The 17,439-nt window shown below is 48.3% G+C and overlaps 1 protein-coding gene across 2 annotated transcripts; it reads right to left on the bottom strand.

Annotated features, from left to right (window-relative positions):
- Window positions 1-928: 928 nt before the first annotated feature.
- Window positions 929-17,426, bottom strand: GANAB (glucosidase II alpha subunit). 2 transcript variants are annotated; one of them, XM_037838898.1, is made up of 25 exons: window positions 17,353-17,426; window positions 14,589-14,693; window positions 14,325-14,433; window positions 13,964-14,091; window positions 9,561-9,740; window positions 9,015-9,080; window positions 8,123-8,192; window positions 7,862-7,949; window positions 7,679-7,775; window positions 7,240-7,420; window positions 6,511-6,664; window positions 6,074-6,309; window positions 5,856-5,982; window positions 5,672-5,751; window positions 5,286-5,429; window positions 5,063-5,159; window positions 4,664-4,765; window positions 4,319-4,562; window positions 3,393-3,457; window positions 3,126-3,202; window positions 2,938-3,012; window positions 2,647-2,760; window positions 2,428-2,540; window positions 2,163-2,263; window positions 929-2,042 (listed from the first exon to the last, which is right to left on the bottom strand). In XM_037838898.1, exons 1-25 carry the CDS (start codon window positions 17,388-17,390, stop codon window positions 1,933-1,935), a joined length of 2,901 nt encoding a protein of 966 aa, XP_037694826.1. In that variant the 5' UTR covers window positions 17,391-17,426; the 3' UTR covers window positions 929-1,932. The 2 variants fall into 2 exon arrangements, with proteins under 2 accessions (XP_037694826.1, XP_037694827.1); XM_037838899.1 differs by lacking the exon at window positions 9,015-9,080.
- Between the last annotated feature and the right edge of the window lie 13 nt (window positions 17,427-17,439).

Genomic DNA, 17,439 nt, shown 5'->3' with positions numbered 1-17,439 from the left:
GGGCGACGTCATCGCCGGCGCGTCAAGCACCAGTGGTTGCAGTCAGGAGCGTGGGTGGGAGCACGGAATTGCCTGGAAAATCCAGACCCTGTGCTCAGTTTCTCTTTATACTGAGTCATTCATCACAAGCACCTGGTGACAGCTGCTCAATAAACACCCGCTACACGAATGGGTGAAATCTGGAGGCTTCTGCCAGGCCTGTGCAGGATTGGTTTCTCATCCAATCCTCACTACAATCCTTTCAGATAGGTGTTGTTGCCCATTTTATAGATAAGAAGCCAAGGCTGAGAAAAACTTTGTAAATTGCCCTAGGGTAATTTTCTCTCGTGTCCAGGATCCCTGCTGTTTCCTGGGGACCAGATGACAGTGGCCAACCAGGAACCACAATGAGGGGAGGAGGGAGCCAAGGCTGTGGGCTACCTCTCAGATGGATAAATAATTTCCGAGTGGGAAATTTCATCAACATAGCCCCCAATAATCTCCTACTTCCTCATAGGAACAAGACATCCTGAGCTATTTTTCTAAAAAAAAAAAGAATGTGTCTTGTAAAATAATCTCTAAAACTGGTAATCAGTCTATAAAATCGAGGAAATGATTTGCTGTCACTAAACTAATGCGGAAAATTTTTAAGTGCTGTTAGCTAAAGAGAAGCAGTTTTTCGTGTGAGAACATCTGACCATAAGATTATTTCTATCCAAGAGTGACCCCATCAGCTCTGGTCACCACTTATTAACCAGACCAGCTAAAATCTGATGACCTCACCGGGCTCCTCTTTGAAACTATGGGCACCCACCAGGCTGAGGAAGACCTTCTCATGCTCATTTTGCTGAATCGATGTGGGTTAAACTAAAACCAGATGAAGATGTCAAGGCTCTTGGGCTTCTAGGATCTGTAGCTCAGGCCAGAATTAGAATCCAGACACCCAACAGTTATTTAAGGTTTTCTCTTTATTGTTTCTTCTTTTATCAAAACCTGTCACAGGTGGGGACCAAAAGTAAGTAAAAAAAAAATTCCCACAAATATTCCCCCTCATCCCCCTTTAGTCCCCACCCCACCCAGAGCTTCAGGCCAACCCTGGGCACACATGATCGTCTCCCCCCACCCTCAGCCTTCTCCCAGCAATAAATACAGGTGACCGTGATTCGATGAAACCACAACTGATTTCTCCATCTTGAATGCCCCCCAAGGGGACAAGAAGGGGGCAAAAGAAGCTTAATGCTTATCTCCTCTTACGAAGGAGAGGAAATTTTTTTTTCCCCCAAGAGACAGGGGAGGTAGAACAGCCCCTGCCTGTCAGAACTGCAGCAGCTCTAGAAAGAACCGGGGAGAGGAAATGGTTGGGATGAGGGAAAAGGATGTTTTCCAGCAACCTCACTCCTTTTGATCCATGCATCCCCTACCAGGTAAGGGGTGGTCCCAGTGTATCAGTGGGGCATAAAAAGGGGAGGGCTGACCAAGAGGAGACAGGAGGAAGAAACAGGAGGGAGAGCAGACTGGTGGGGAGGAAAGGGGAAGGAGAAAAGTCTTAAGCTCACTGCCCTCCATCTTCCAAGAAATGGCATCAACATAAAAGAGGGTGAGTGAAAGGGTCTAGGGATGGAGATTCAGGGCCGCCACAGAGGGGAAAGAGGAGGGGAAGCAAGGGCCCTGTGGTCCCCAGGTCTTCACAGGTGAATGTGCTCCAGTTAGAGCAACAGGATGTTGGGGGATGAAGTAACAGGCTTGGTGTCAAGAGAGTGGGAGAGGTCAGGAGATCACAAGAGGAATTCAAAGCCCAGGGACAGCCCTCTTATCTTGCCCAGAAGTTGGCAGAATCTGGATCTTGGGATAAGAAAGGTGATGTCTGGGGAGAGTCAAACTCTGAGGCAGAAGGAAGAGTAATTTTCACCACCCCCCCACCCCCCCACCACCAACCCCAGAACATCCCTTGGGTTATCGCAGGTGAATACTCCAGTCGGATGCCACGTTGACACCAGGCTTACGCAGGATCAGCACAGAGGTCTCGGGGTCATGCTGGAAGGATAGGCGGCTTTCAGGAAATCCTGGGGGAGGAAGAAGAGGACCATGGTTATAGCAACAGGATTTCCCACAGGCAAGGCCACCCCCAACCCCAGCTCTGCTTCCCTGCTTTCCCCACTCCCGGAGCCAGATCACTCACTCACCTTTTGTCTGGAGGACCACAGCTGCTGGCTTTCCAGCCCCTATTATCACCACTCGCTCAATCCAGATTGGTGTCTCAAAGTGGCCTGTGGGGTCTGCTGAGCTGGTGGGGGCAAAAGTGGATGCCCATCAGGGAGAGGTCAAAGCACAAGGAAGGAGAAGACCCAAGGCAAGGACAGGATGTGAGGGAAGAGCACAGCAAACTGTGAGCATTCCCAAGGCCCAGCCTCTCCAGTGGCTGCCAAGGAAGAATGGGTACCCCATTACCTGGAGATAAGGGTATTGCCAGAGAATGAGAACCGACGCAGCAGGAACCTATGATGAGTCTGATAGGTGAATGTGTGTCCATCATCCAGATAGAGCTCTCCTTGGGCTGTACCCTGAGCAAGAAGTGGGAGAGAGGGCCCAAGCTCAAGAGAGAGCCAGGGGACCGAGTTCTAGAAAGGGAGGCAGATGGTACAGGACACTCCCTGCCTATGCACTCACCTGGAGACTGAGTGCAACAAAGAGCGTGATCGGGTCATCCTTCATACACTCTGAAGAACGCCGCACTCGCATCCATCGAGGTACAATTGTCCCTCCACGTTGGAACACAGGGATCTAGTGCAAGAGCCGTGCTGGGATGAGGTCACCCCCCTTGTCCAACCCTGGGCCCCTCAAAGTCTTTTGCTCTCAGCCATCAGTGCCCACTTAGGTACTGAATCCCAAAGTACACACCCTCTCCCCTTCTGGAAACCTTCAGGCAGCTGGAGCTGGCAGCTGGACTGGCATACTCACACTGCTTATAGTTACAGGCAGGTACAGGGTTTGGGGACCGTGATGCTTCTGATAGCTCTGAGTGTCATACCACACCTGCGGGCAGCACAAGAGAAATGAGAATGGGTCGTTTGTGCACAGAGGTCACTAGCCTGTTTGCCCCCCTTAACTTCTACCATCTTTCCCCATCATGCTCTTCTTTAACTCACCTCCCCTTGGCCAGGCAGATAGACCTGCACGCCATGGGCCCCGGAGTCTGATACAGGATGAACCAGCAATGCATCCCCTAAGACACCAGAACAGAAATCAACTCTGAACTGAGGGGATCAGTTCCCAGACCAGGGAACACCAAGGTACCTGCCCCTCACATCCCCAGCCTCCCTCCCGCCTCCCTCCCTGGGCATCGAGACACAGCACCTGCAAATGCTTACTTCTCAGGCCCATCCCAACCCAGCTGTGTCTTCCCCTATTCTCACCAAGCAGGAACTGATCATCTATGCTGAAGGTGGTCACATCCTGAGGATACTGTACCCAAAGGGGCCTAGGAATGACGACAAGAAAGGAGGAGACTTCCTGTTAGGGCAGAAGCCAGAGATGCTGCCCACAAGAACTGGCGAGAATAATATATTGCAGGGTGCAGACTCAGGAGCTTGCAGCCAGACAGCCCAGCTGGGTTTCAGGCCTCAACTGTACAACCTAACCTTGGTCTAGTCATTTAACTTTCTACCTCCCTGCCTTCTCCCTTGCCCACTCTTCAAACTATTCTGCACAGCAGCCTTCCAGCAGCCTCCTCCCACACTTCATTCCCCTGACCAGCAGGGCCCTCTAGGATCAAGTCTGTATTTTTCTCTCCAACTTCAGTGCCTACCTCTCCCTCTGCTTCCTCAACCCCGAGACACACTGGCTTTTTTCTATTCCTGGAACACAACAAACTCATTTCAACTTTAGGATTTTTGTACTTGCTATCCCCTCTGCTTAGAACATTCTTCCTCAGGATCACAAAAGCCTCTCTCCCTCATCACTTAGGTCCCAGCTCAAAAGAGCTTCTCAGAGAGGCTTTTGTGACCACCTATTAACCTGTTTCATTTTCTTCAAAGAGCTTGTCACTGTTTGAAGTTTTCTTATTTATATATTTGTTTACATGTCTGTCTACCTTCCTAGTTGCTAGAATATAAGTTCCATAAGGGCAGATGACTTGTTTTAGGATCTGGGTATACAGTGATGAGTAATGCCTGCACAGGATAAGCACTCAATAAATGCTTACCACCATTATTCATCCCTGTTCTTCCCTGCACTCTTGACCTTGAAATCAGCTTTTCCTCCTTTACAAGGCCTGAGATAGTGAAGAAAAAGTCCCCCAGCCACGTCGACCCCTCCACACAGACCCAACTGAATGCCTCACCTCATGACAGGAATCCCTTCACGATAGGCCTGATAGAAGAGGGTGTACCAGAAGGGCAGCAAGGAATATCGCTGGTTCAAGGCATCTCGGATGACATCATGGTACTGAGACGGTAGGAGCCACGGCTCTCGCCGCCCCGTGTCCAAGTGGGCATGTGATCGGAAGAACGGCTGGTAGGCCCCCATCTGGTACCAGCGCACAAGCAGCTCTGGCTCTGGATTTTTGAAGAAGCCACCCACATCCGCTGGGAAAGGAAAAGGAGGAAGCAGGTTGGAAAAGAGGGTGAAGGAGGGAAGCTCCCAAATCACTCCCTCACTCAATCCCCCAAATCACTCCCTCTCTCACCCCCACAGAAGGAAATTCCCACAAGCCCCAAGCTCAGACACATAGGGATAGAGATCTTCAAATGTTCCCATTCAGCAGTGTTATCCCCCGTCCACACAGCTCCTGAGGAAGACAAGAGGGAGGAAATTTGCAAATAGTGAAGGGGCTAGCTATTTAGATAGCTGGCCTTTCTGACCTGCCACATCTGCTCTGGGGCCCCCAGGATCCTGCTGAAGATGGCAGAATTCAAAAACCGCCCACTCCCCGGCTCCCATTCAAGTGCACAGTGGGAGGATGCAGCATACAGCTCTCAGGGGACTACTGCATGGACAGATTTCTCAGAGAGCTAGGCCCAGGCCCATGGCAACTCCAATCTGGCTTCCACAACCTTGTGCCCCAGCTCTGTTCTCCAAATCTTACCAAAGCGCTGGGAGCCAGCGAAGAAAGCCCTGCTCAGGACAAAGGGACGTTCTAGGCCCCCGGAGCGCAGCACCAGCCCATCAGCAGTTGCCATATGCTGGGAGGGGAGAGAGAAGAGAAGCAGCAGTGAGAAGCAAAAGCCAGCAGCCGTCTGTGGCAAGTTCCCTCAGTCTCTGGGCCCAAGTCTCCTTACTTCTTCAGCCTCCCCTTCCCAGACCCTTACCACATAGAAGCCATAGATGTTATGCACATCCCGGTGCTCCCAGCCCCCATAATGCTGGGCATCCTTGAGCATGGTGACCTCCGGACCGTTGAACACAGACGGTTCATTCATGTCATTCCAGACAAAGAGGTTGGGAGCTGAGCCCTGGTAATACAAGGCAGAAAACGGGGATAGGAGGACAGAGAGGAGGAAGATAAAAGGGTGTCAGAGCAAAGAGCAAATAAGGATCTAGAAGGATGCATTTCTCAGTGCCCTCCCAGGCCCGCTATACATTACAGGCAACTAATCAAAGCAAGGCTGGCATATAGAGAACAGCAGATTCAGGAAGGCAAGGTGGGAAAGACAGGTACGGGTCAGGGAGAGGGTGAGTCCCAGTCCATCCCTACCTCGTAATTGTCAAAGCTGAACATGTTAGCCCACCAGACCCTCACTGTGGGATTAATGAAGTCAGGGTAACCAGCTGAGCCTGGGAGAAGTTAAACATGGCTGTCAGCCTCCTAAGGGGCAAAAGTCATCCTTCTACCTCCCTGCTCACCCATGAGCCTCTCCCTTGATTCTGGGCTTGCCTACCTGGCCAGCACCAGCCCTCGTAATCCAAGCCATCCCGAGTTTTAACGTACAGCCCCTGGTTCCTCAGCTCTTCATGTACACGGTAGCCAGAGTCCACCTTGATGTGGGGATCCACGATGGTCACCAGCTGTGGGCCAGGAACGTGGGTGGTCAGAGGTCTCCAGAGTTCTCTTGCTGCAGCCTTACCCTGAGACTGACTATGACTGCAGTCCTCCTACCTTACGTCTCTTGGCGGCCAAGCGCTCAAGCATGTCGAGGGGCTGGGGAAAGCGGCTGGGGTCCCAGGTGAAGTAACGCTTGCCATCGGCATGCTCAATGTCCAGCCAGATGACATCACAGGGTAGGTTGTGATCATCAAAGCCCTGATCCACTTCTAGCACATCAGCCTCATCACGGTAGTTCCAGCGGCTCTGGTGGTAGCCGAGGGAGAAGAGCGGGGGCAATGCCTGGGTCCCTGTGGTTACATGAGCGACGGGCATCACAATGGGGATCCAGCCCAACCTGGGGCCCATGGGGATACCCAGAAATTGAGGGAGGCTGGTAAACTAGAGGCAGGCTGCAGGTCCAGATCTAGAAAACAGGCTGAGGCACAGGACTTCTTTGAAATGCAGAAAACTGAGGCTGCTGCATGACACAGAGTGGGAGCACCATGTACCTGTCAGACTAGCGTACTGCCGGAAGATATCAGAGACAGAGGGCCCGAGTAGCAGGAAGACATCAATGATGCCACTCTCTGACATCCAGCGAACATCTGTCTGTGGGGTCTCCCCAGAGCCCTGCAGGTAGTCCAGCATCTTCCCAAAAAGGGTCTGTGTAAGAGAACAGAGAGAGGTCAGACACCTGCCCTCTCATTTCCCAAGCCAAAGACAAAAGCAGCAATTTTCTGCTCACACCACTGGCTCCCAGTGAGTCAATCTGGTCTGAAATCAAATGTCACCTCCTTGGTGAGGCTTTCCTGGACCACACTATCTAAAGCACCTCTGCCCTCACCACCATCACATGACTCCATTTACTTACTTCCTTAGCACTTGAAACCATCTTGCCTTCTTTGTTATGTTGACCACCTGTCTCTCCGCTTCCCCAGTCTGAGGACCTTTCTACTTGAATCTACGCTATATCCCAGTGTACTCAACGAAAAAGTACTCAATCATAAATGCATCCCTTATTCCCTTCGGTCTGGAAAGGGCAATCACTTTCCCATGTGTATTCTGAGAGTGACTGGGGAACTCGAATGCTACTCACAAGGCCCAGGTCCTCTTTTCTCACCCAATCCCCAACAGGCTACCCCACCAGCCTCTTTAAAGCTAATGTCACTCGCATACTCATCTATCTCAAAGCCTGGAAGAGTCACTCCCTCATTTCTCCCTGTGCCTTGTGCTCTCACCTTCCCCGCAGTGTTAGAGGAGATGTCAACCCAGGTCTCTGCAGCATTGAGCCAGAAGATGCCCAAGTCCCGATGAGGGCTGTGTGCCAGGAGCACAGGCACAGACCCATACAGGGCCATGCGGTTGTTCAGTTCGTACTGGAACACATCCAAATTGTAGAGGCGATACGGCTCCCCACCCCTGCAGGCAGGCAGACAGACTTGGGCTAATGACTGGCCCCAGGCTATGGCACACACAATCCCCAGCCCATAGGTGAGGGAATAAGGATTATATCCTATGCCCTTTCTGAAAGAATTTTCTGATCATCGAAGGTGTCCTGGGCACAGGAAGTGGTGCTCATTCACCTAGGGTATCCAATCTGCATGTACACCTCCCCACAGTATTGACTTCTCCCTTCTCCTTCCTCCCCCCATATCCTGATGTCACCATGGGACTCACTCGGTGACCTTCAGCCTCAGGCCGTCTGCATGCTCGGGGATCCCATATATGTGCTCCATCCCTGGCAGAGAGAAGTCCAAACCTACAGACATGGGGCCTGGAAGTAAAGCAGAAGATGAGCTCAAGGGCTTCTGCTTGGTGAAGACTCCCTGCACCCTGCCCGAAGCTCTCCCAGCCACTCACCATATGGCTTGCTGTCAGTGTGAGTTTTGAATGTCTCCTCCCAGGCTCCTGGCTCATCTTTCTCTGCTGTCCCCTGGGTTTCCTCTGGCTGTCAAGAGGAAAAAGTACCACTATTCAATCATACATCAGTACTCTCCTCCCCTCTCCCGTTTTCTAAATACCTTCCCTCATGGCGAGGCTAAGTTCAAGTTTCTTGTGGGCCTTTCCCCTCCAGCTCCCCAGCCAGCCCTATCCTCCAACCACCTGCTGCCTCCGACTTGCCTTGTCATCATCCCCAGGTGCTTCCTCGTTCTGGGCCCCATCGCCCTCAGCTGGGTCTTTTGATCCTTGCCTGGAAGGTAGGAGAGCTGTCTGCTCCAATCCAGAGGGGGCAGGGATGAGGGGCTAGTGGAAGGAGGGGTGGGGGAATAGAGAGCCAAGGGTCCAAAGGAACGAAGGCATTGGAGGAAGGGACTGAATGTTAAAGCTTGGAGAGGGAACCCCAGTGAGCAGGTAAGCGTGCAAAGGACAGGAGGAGAAATGAGAAAGGGAAATGAGAAGTAAATACCCCCAGGAGGTGCCTTTTGCACAAAGGCCCAAATCACCAGCTTCTGCTAGCATCCCAGAAGAGACAGGCAGGCCAGTTCAGGGGCCTGGGTTCTGACTGCCAGCCCTAGCTTTGCTGTCTCCACTGAGAGACTCTGGCCCCAACTTCCCTCCCTGGGCCTCAGCTTCCTGGCCTGACACAAGGGTTTTGCAAAGTCAAGTAGGTCATACCATGGTCAATCCTCCACAGATGTACACAGGGACTCAAACAAGAGGTTCTGCCAAAGAATGCTCTTGAGGGCAGCTGGCAGGCAGCTCTGCCCAGGGCCTCAGATGAACCCAGTGAGAGCCAGGACTCCCAGCAATGGGCAGCATTTCTCCCCACTACATGGAAACGCAGCAAGCTCCCTATATTCCCTGAGGAATTCCAACATTTCATCTTCCTTCTCCCAAGGAGCTCCCAGAGGACCAGGGGCAGGGGACCAGATGCCACACTGTGGAGGAAAGGGTAGTAAATGAAGGGTAAGGGCAGGGGGGTGGGAGGGCCCAGGGCAACTTCCCTTGAGGGCGAGAGTGAAGGGTGGGAAGGGCAGAGGAACAGATACAGTACCAGTGGCCAAGGATTTACCTAGAGAAAAGGTTCTTGATCTTATCCCATATGCTACCGATCGTGACACTAACTTTATCCGAGAAACTGGGACAGGAGGAGATGGGTAGGGAGGGGGAAAAGGAGGCACAAAACCAACACAAAAACAGAAACATAAAAGTGAGTTTCAGCTGACAAACTTCCAGAGATGGGGGGGGGGTGGACCAAAAAATAAAATAAAATAAAATAAAATAAAATAAAATAAAATAAGGAAGAAAATAAATCTGGGAAATGTGATGGTGAGAAGGGGAAGAGCGACAGGCAGACCCAGGCAGGCATCCCAGAGGTGGTGCCCAGGGTACAGCGCAGGGACTAAAGTGCCTGCCTCCTGATTTGTAAAGGAAATGGAGAAAACTGCGACCTGGGCCTGGTTCCTACCCACCCTGATGGACAGCTTCTCCCAGGCCCCAGCCTCTGGCTGGCTGGCCTGCCACCCTGCCTCCTCCCAGGAACTCAGTGCTCACACTCCACAACATCCCTAAGGCTCTTTCATGTTAAGTTCCCTGCAGTGGCAACTCCTGTACTCACGAGACCCTGGGGGCCCTCTGGTGCTCAAATGCCAAGAGTCCTCGGGCATTGACACTGAGCAGAAGGCTGCGGTCCTCCAGAAGGTCAAGGCGGAATGGCTGTGCCGTCAAGATGATTTTATAAGGTCCCCCAGCCACCGTTAGCTCCACGCTGTTGTCGTCACGGCCAGAGACTGAAAGCCTGGGAAAGAGAGCAAAAGGAATATAAGGAAGTACGAAGGGCCAAGAGTAGTCAAAACACTTCCAAAACAAAGGAGGACCCACTATGGAGAGATAGGCAGCGTGGTAACAGTACAAGGATAGACAAATTGATCAAAGGAAACAAACAAAGAGCCTGGAAATACACTCAAGCATAACTAGAACTGTAAAATGTAACAGAGGTGGCACAGCAGATCAGTGGGGAAAGGAGGACTATGGAAGCTTGAATTATGTACCTCAAAAAAATACATGTTCCTAATCTTAATCTGCATTCCTGTGGGTATGAACCCACTTGTGCTGGTCTGAAGCTGTTATGCACCTCAGAAAATGCCATGTTCTTTTAATCCATCCCTGTGAGGGCAGACCTATTGTGGGTAGGACCTTGTGATTAGGTTGTTTCAATTAAGAAGTGACCCAGCCCATTCAAGGCGGGTCTTCATCCTTTACCTGAGTCCTGTATGAGAGAATAAAAGGCAGAGACATTTGGAGAGAGCTTAGAGAAAGAAACACCCATGAGAAGCAAAAGCAAGAAAGGACCCACAGAAACTAAGAAAGCCAGAGCCTGAAAGCAACAGAACCCAGGAAAGAAGGATGAGCAGATGCCAGCCATGTGCCTTCCCATGTGACACAGGAACCCTGGATGCCAGCAGCCTTTCTTCAGAGATAGTATCCTCTTGTTGATGCCTTAATTTGGACATTTTCCACAGCTTTAGAATTGTAACTTGTAACGTAATAAATCCCCATTGTTAAAAGCCAGTCCATTTCTGGTATATTGCATTTTGGCTCGGCAACTTTAGCAAACAAAAACACCACTGTAAATGGAAACTCTTGAAGATGTTGTTTAGTTAGGTGTGGCCCAACTGAATGAGTGTGGGTCTTAATCTGGATTACTGGAGGCCTTAGAAAGAGGACCTGGAAGTGACAAAAGGAGAAAGGAGAGGACACTGCCATGTGTCGGCAAAGGCAAGGAACTCCAAGGATTGTCAGTAGCTAGCACCAGAACACTACAGTCTTAGAGGAAAAAGCACAACCTTGGCAATATCTTGATTTTCAATCTCTTCTAGCCTCAAAACCATGAGCCAATAAATTCCTGTTGTTTAAGCCAACCCACTGTATGGTATTTGTTATAGCAGTCTGGCAAATTAAGATAAGGACAATTCAGTAACGGAATAGAAAAAACAGATTTCCCTCAAAAGGAAAAAACAGTATCATACATATCTTTACCTCACACCATATACAAACATCAACTTGACAACTTATGACTTAAAATTTTAAAGGCAAAGCTTTAGAAAAATACATAAACAAGTGATTATTTCAGCACAACAGAGGAAGTATTAACCATAAAGGAAAAGACTGATACATTTGACCACATTAAATTAAGAACATCTACTCCTCAGAAGACACCTTTACAATTTAAAAAATTGGCAAAGTCTTGAACAGACATCTTTCCAAATAAGACACACAAATGGCCAGAGAGCACATGAAAAGATGCTCAACATCATTAGCCATTAGGGAAATGCAAGTCAAAACTACAATGAGATACCATTTCACAGGCATTAAAATGGCTGCTATTAAAAAAAAAAGGAAAACAGCAAGTGTTGGAGAGGATATGGAGAAATAGGAACACTCAATCATTACTGGTAGGAATGTAAAATGGTGCAGCCACTATGGAAGACAGTCTGGCAATTCCTCAGAAAACTAAGTATAGAACTACCATATGACCCAATAATCCCATTACTAATTTATACCCAAAAGAATTAAAAGCAGGGGCTAAAACAGGTATTTTCACACCGATGTAGTAGGATTATTCACAATTGCCAAAAGATGGAAGTAACTCAAGTATCCATCAACCGGTGAATTGATGATAAAATGTGGCATATAGAGTATTTTTCAGCTGTGAAAAGGAATGAAGTCCTGATACATGTGACAACATGAATGAACCCTGAAGACACAATGTTCAGTGAAATAAACCAGATACAAAAAGACAAATATCATATATGATCTCACTGATTTGAAACAATTAGAATAAGCAAACTTATTCAGAATCTAGAATATAGATTACCAGGGGATGGGGTGGGGATAGGGAATGGGATACTAAAGCTCAAAATGTATAGGGTTCCTATTTGGAATGATGGAAATGTTTTGGTAATGGATGGTGGTGATGGTAGCACAACATTCTGAATGCAATTAATAGCACTGAGATATATATCTGAATATGAATAAAAGGAAAAAAGTTGGATTGTATATACTGTAACAGAATAAAAATTTTTTTTAAAAAGCCACAGAACTACACTATACAAACAATGCATCCAAAGTTAAACCATGGACTTCAATTAATAGTACAATTATAAAAATGTGCTATCATCAGTTGCAAAAATGTTCCACACCAATGCAAGGTGTTGGTGATAGGGCAGTATATGAGAATCCTGTATTTTATGCATGATTGTTATGCAAACCCACAACTTCTCTAATAAAGGAAAAAAAAAAAAAAAAGACTCCTTTAGGGTCATCAAAAAAAAGGAAAATCTGAGAAACTGTCACAGTCTAGAAGAGACATGACAACTAAATGTCATGGGATGGACTCCTGGAACACTGAAAGGGTATTAGGTAAAAACAAAGGAAATCCAAATAAAGTAAGGACCTTAGTTCATAATAATGTAAGAGTATCAATTCAGGAGATGAAACTAACGTACCTCAGTAATGGCAACAACAGGGGAAACTGGGGGCAGAGCAAGTGGAAACTCTCATAATAAAAAAGTTTTCTTTTTCAAAGACACCTTTAGGAAAGTAAAAAAAAAAAAGCTACAACCTGGGAAAAGACGTCTTCAGTATGCATAAGTGACGAAGAATTAGTATCAAGAGTATTTAGTTTCTATAAATCAGTAAGTAAAGGACAAACAACGTAAAAGAAAAAGGCATAAGTGGTGAACTGCCATTCCACATAATAGTAAACTAGAATGACAGATAAACAAATGGAGATGCTCAATCTCATAAGTAACTGGGAAAGACAACCACCACAAGAGTCCATTTTACACCCATTCTATGGACAAAAATTAAGTCCAACAGTACCACATGTTGGAGAGAATATGGATCAATGAGACCTCTTCTATATTGGTGGAAGGAGTGTAAACTGGTATAACAACTGCGGCATTATCTTGGAAAGTTGATCATTCCCACATTCAACGGCCTTGCAGCTCCTCTCCTAGCTATATGCCAAAGAGAAACTCCTGCACATGCACAACAGGAGACAGGTAGAGACGTGGCAACACTTTGGATAGAAACAAACCAAATGTCCACCAACAAAGAAATGGATAAATAAGTTGGGGTACATTCATACAATGCAATATTATAAAACAGTAAAAACTAGTGAACTAGAAATATATGCAACAGAGTTAAATAAAGTTATGTGAAAAGAAGGAAATCTCAGAAGACCACATTTACTAAGATATTCTCCCTCTAAAGTTCAAAAAAAACAAATAAAACCACATAATTAACTAAGCATATCTACACATGCATGTGAGTATAATGCATGTGTGTATGTTATACATCCATGTACCTATGTGTGTAATATACATGTGTATGTATGTACGTATGTATGTGTATATATACACACACACAAACAGTAAAACTGTAAGAACGAAAAAGTGAGGAAATGATAAACTTCAGAATAGCAATCACCCTGGGGGTCCTGGGGTACAGGATAGTGAGGAATATATGGTTGGGTCAGGTAGGGACTCACAGGGTCTTACTACACGATTTTCTCAATTAATTACTTAATAGAGAGCCATGCACGAAACAATGTTTGCCATGACCCAAGAATCTGAATGATCCCATTCTAAATGCCTGAGGCGAAAGGAAAGAAAGAGACAGAAGAGAAGAGACGAGAAGAGAAATAAGGAAGGGAGGAAGGGGAGGAAAGAGAGGGAGGGAGGGAAGAAGACCCTGTATTCCTGAAGGGCAAGCTCTGTGCCTTGCTTTCTCTTACACTGCCAGCCCAGGCCTGGCAAAGAAAAGGATGCAACACCTGTTTTCTGAATGAATAATGACAAAGGATGATAGAAAAAATAAGTGAAACAGAGGATGCGATGGGGAAAGGTTCAGGAGACTGGCAAGGTGCTGGTTAGATATTACCCCAATGAGGGAAAGAAAGTCAGTCACTGAGAAAAGGGCCATGGAGATGGATATGTTTTCCAGAAAAAAATTTACCAAGCTGTGGGGGGATCAGCCACCAAGACGTCTGGCACACGGTATCGGGGCCGCCGGGGCTCCAGCTCATCAATCCTGATCCGAGTCATGTTCTTTTGAAGCCCCTGGAGCTCCAGCACCAGCAACACCTGTGGGGGCCAGAGGTTGAGCTCTGAAGAAAGCAGTGGAGCTACACCATGAAATGCCTTCTGAACTCCTTGCCTCCTGAGGGGTCTCTTCCTTAGCACTCTTTCTGAGTTTCTTACAAAGTAAAAGTCCCAAGATTAGGCTGGGGCAGTACGCTGGCTACAGGTTCCCCCTCCCCAAATTACTGCTCAGCCATCTCTCCACCCCCACCAGACTCTTCCTTGTCTCTCCTGACCTTGGTGACTTCGTTGATCAGATGGACTGTGAGGGCATCAGGACCAAGCTGCAGAGAGTCCAGCAAGGCTCGATACGGAGAGAGGCCTGGCCGTATGCTTCGTTGCCGCCTGACAAGCAAAATGATTAGACAGTAAGGTGGGAGGGCACACCCAATGTTACTGGGTCCCTCTTGTCACCTGCAGTGTCCCTAGATCAACCCATCTGCCAGAGCCACCTCCCATATAATCCTACTTTCCATCCCACTCTCCCAGAAATAACATACTTGCAGAAGGAACTCTCTTCACAGGTCTTAAAGTTGCTTCTATCCACAGCAAGGGTAATTCCCAGGCAAACCCCGAAACAAGCCAGTACAAAACCTGCCCAAGACCTAAGGAGAAAAAGGACGAAAAGTGTACATTCAACACAGGGATCAGAAAGGGACCTCCCACCCACCCCTACTTCTTCCTGCCACGGCTCAAGACAGCTCAGGAAGGAGAGAAAGGCAGAATGGACATGGGGTTAAGCATCAGTCCTAAGGAGCAGACTCCCTCACACCTTTCCTTCAAAAGGCAGAGGAAGTAGACAAAGGATCTCTGGCCTTCAGAGGCCCTGGTATTGACTCTGGTTACATCAGCCTCTCAAAGGAGCAGTAACAGCCAGTCCTAGGGGGAGCAGTGGTGCCATGTGTGTGGGACAGAGAAACAAAGCAAGCATGCCTTTCCATGGTCAAGGTATCTGGTGGAGGCACAGAGAATGAAAAAGTTTTAAGATGAACCTTCAATTAGCCTGCAGGTCACAGTTGCTAGGGCCTTAACTTTCCTTGCCCCCTAGGCATCTTGCTCCTCCCAGATGCAACCACACTGAGTACCCAAGCCTGAGAAGAATAACAATAGCTACCATGTATTGAACTCTAATACAATCCAAGGGGCCTAAGTGCTCTATATACCTAGTTCACAACTCTGCCTGAAGTTTTTAAAAGTATCAATGTCCGTGTCCCATACCCAGAGTCTAATTTAATTGGTCTGAAGCGGGGCCTGGACATCAATGTTTCTTAAAAGCATGTTAAACAATTCTAATGGGCAACCAGGATTCAAAACCACTTCTTTACATTCACTATCTCATTGAATCCTCAAAGCTATCTTTTTTTTTTTTTTTTAATGAGACATAAAAAGTTAAGTAATTCATCCAAGATTGAACAGCTAGTAAGGGGGGAAACTGAGATTGAATCCAGCTCTGCCCAACTCCTGGGCCCATGTACTTATCCATGATGCACAATACAGCACACTAACCACTAACAGGATGTAACTGGGCCTGCCTCATCAAGGACCCAAGGTTATCACAAACTGTCATTTCCCGAACATGCTATCAAATGACAGACAAGGGACTAATAGGCCTATTCCAACAAGTCAGGTTGAAGGATATATTCTGAGTAAATCCTATTCTGAGTAAATCCATTCTGAGTAAATCCTAGGCAGAGTTTCTTAAACTTCAGTGTCTGTTAAGAATCACCTGCAGTGTTTATTAAATGAAGACTCCAAACCTTATGAATCTGCATTTTAAATATGCTCTCCCAATGACTATGATGCGCATGGTCTAGGAGCATATTCTGAAAAAGTGTTCTAAATGGGGGATGGTGGCTTTTTCTAAGCAATACAACTTTGAAACTGCTAATGAGGTAATAAAAAGAGTAGGACCCACTATATCCACATTGTACACAGTATTAGCCTCGATATCTCATTAAAAGCTAAAGGTAAAAAAAATCTCCAGAAAGGAGATCACAGAACCCAGTTAAGACCTCCAGTTCCTGTGAATATGAAAAGCAAGCACTCCATAGCAGGCCAGACAGAAAGATGAGGAAAACATGAAGCTCTGTGGTGTAATAGGCCAGGCAGGAATAAGTACTAGCAAACCATGCAGAAGCAGTACTATCATAAAGCTCAAAAGCAACGCATGCATCCAATCATAGGTCCTGAGGAGTGAATGAAGCAGGCACCCTGGCCCACTGACCCCATCTCCCTGTCCAAAGTAGCAGTATTCAGAAGTACAGTGAGTTAAATCCTATCTCCAGCCCTATTTGAGCAATCTATAAAACAGGTTTGGAGAGCTGCTAATGGGGACAGAATTTCTAAAAGATCATTCAACCATGACCTTTTGGAAGGTCCTAGAACTCAGGGATGCCCTAAGCAACTGGTGTTCAGAAACCGAAGTCAGGAATGAGCCCAGGGCAAGTCGCACCAGTTTATTTTTCAGATCACAGGCTCCCAGAGAGCTGAGTTTATGATTCACACTTTTTTCACTGTGGCCGACAGTACATGCCTCTCCCACCCCAGTACATCCGTTAGGTCATGGTAAACGCTTTGTGGTGCTGGTGATGTGTTTCAAATTTTTTCTTCTACGGTAATACATATTCGAGAGCGCAGACCAAACCATTACATTACATGTTGTGTTTCAGCAACATCATCCAGACAAGAGTGTGAACTCAATGGATCCTGCTCCAGCCCTGCCCAGCGACAGTGGAGACCGAACGTCCACTTGAAGAAAACAAGACAGGGCAGGGTCCGGGGCTGTAGGGGGGTTGGGCAAGAAAGGGAGTGCAAACGGAACCGCCACCCCTAGGGCTTCCAACACAGGCTGCGGGGCCCCATGGACGGCAGGCTGTGTTCCCGGAGGCCGGGCTGTGTCCGCTCCCCCACGCCAGCGGCCCCGCGCGCTGCAAGCGGGAGGCGGCAGCGTTGGCCGCCGCGAGCCGTGAGGGCAAGACGGCGGCTGAGAGCGACCAACACCAGAATGAGCGCACTGCTGAGGCCTTCTAAAGCCGCCGGGAGGGAGCGGAAAGCCCCAGAAGCCAAGGCCCCCAAAGCCGCGCTCTTCTGCCGCGGGGGGGAGATAGGGGCGCCCGAGGCCGACTCCAGAGGAACAAAGTGTCCTCGTGAGGCCGGGGGGTGAGGGGGTGGCCGACTCTCAGCACAACAAACGGGAAGAAGTAATTTGGGCTTTGGGGGGGCTGGGGGCGTCCCGAGCGCGCCCCAAGGTTCTGGGCTCCTCACCGCCTCCTACGCGCCGCCACTGCCGCTACGGCCGCCATCTTGTGCCGGGTTTGCTCCTTGACCCCGACCCTCCCCTCCTCCTGCACG

This window comes from Choloepus didactylus, chromosome 6 (genome assembly GCF_015220235.1).
Source record: "Choloepus didactylus isolate mChoDid1 chromosome 6, mChoDid1.pri, whole genome shotgun sequence".
In the NCBI taxonomy this organism is placed as follows: Eukaryota; Metazoa; Chordata; class Mammalia; order Pilosa; family Megalonychidae; genus Choloepus; species Choloepus didactylus.
The sequence above is the reverse complement of the archived record's forward strand: the minus strand, read 5'-3'. Positions and strand labels throughout refer to the sequence as shown.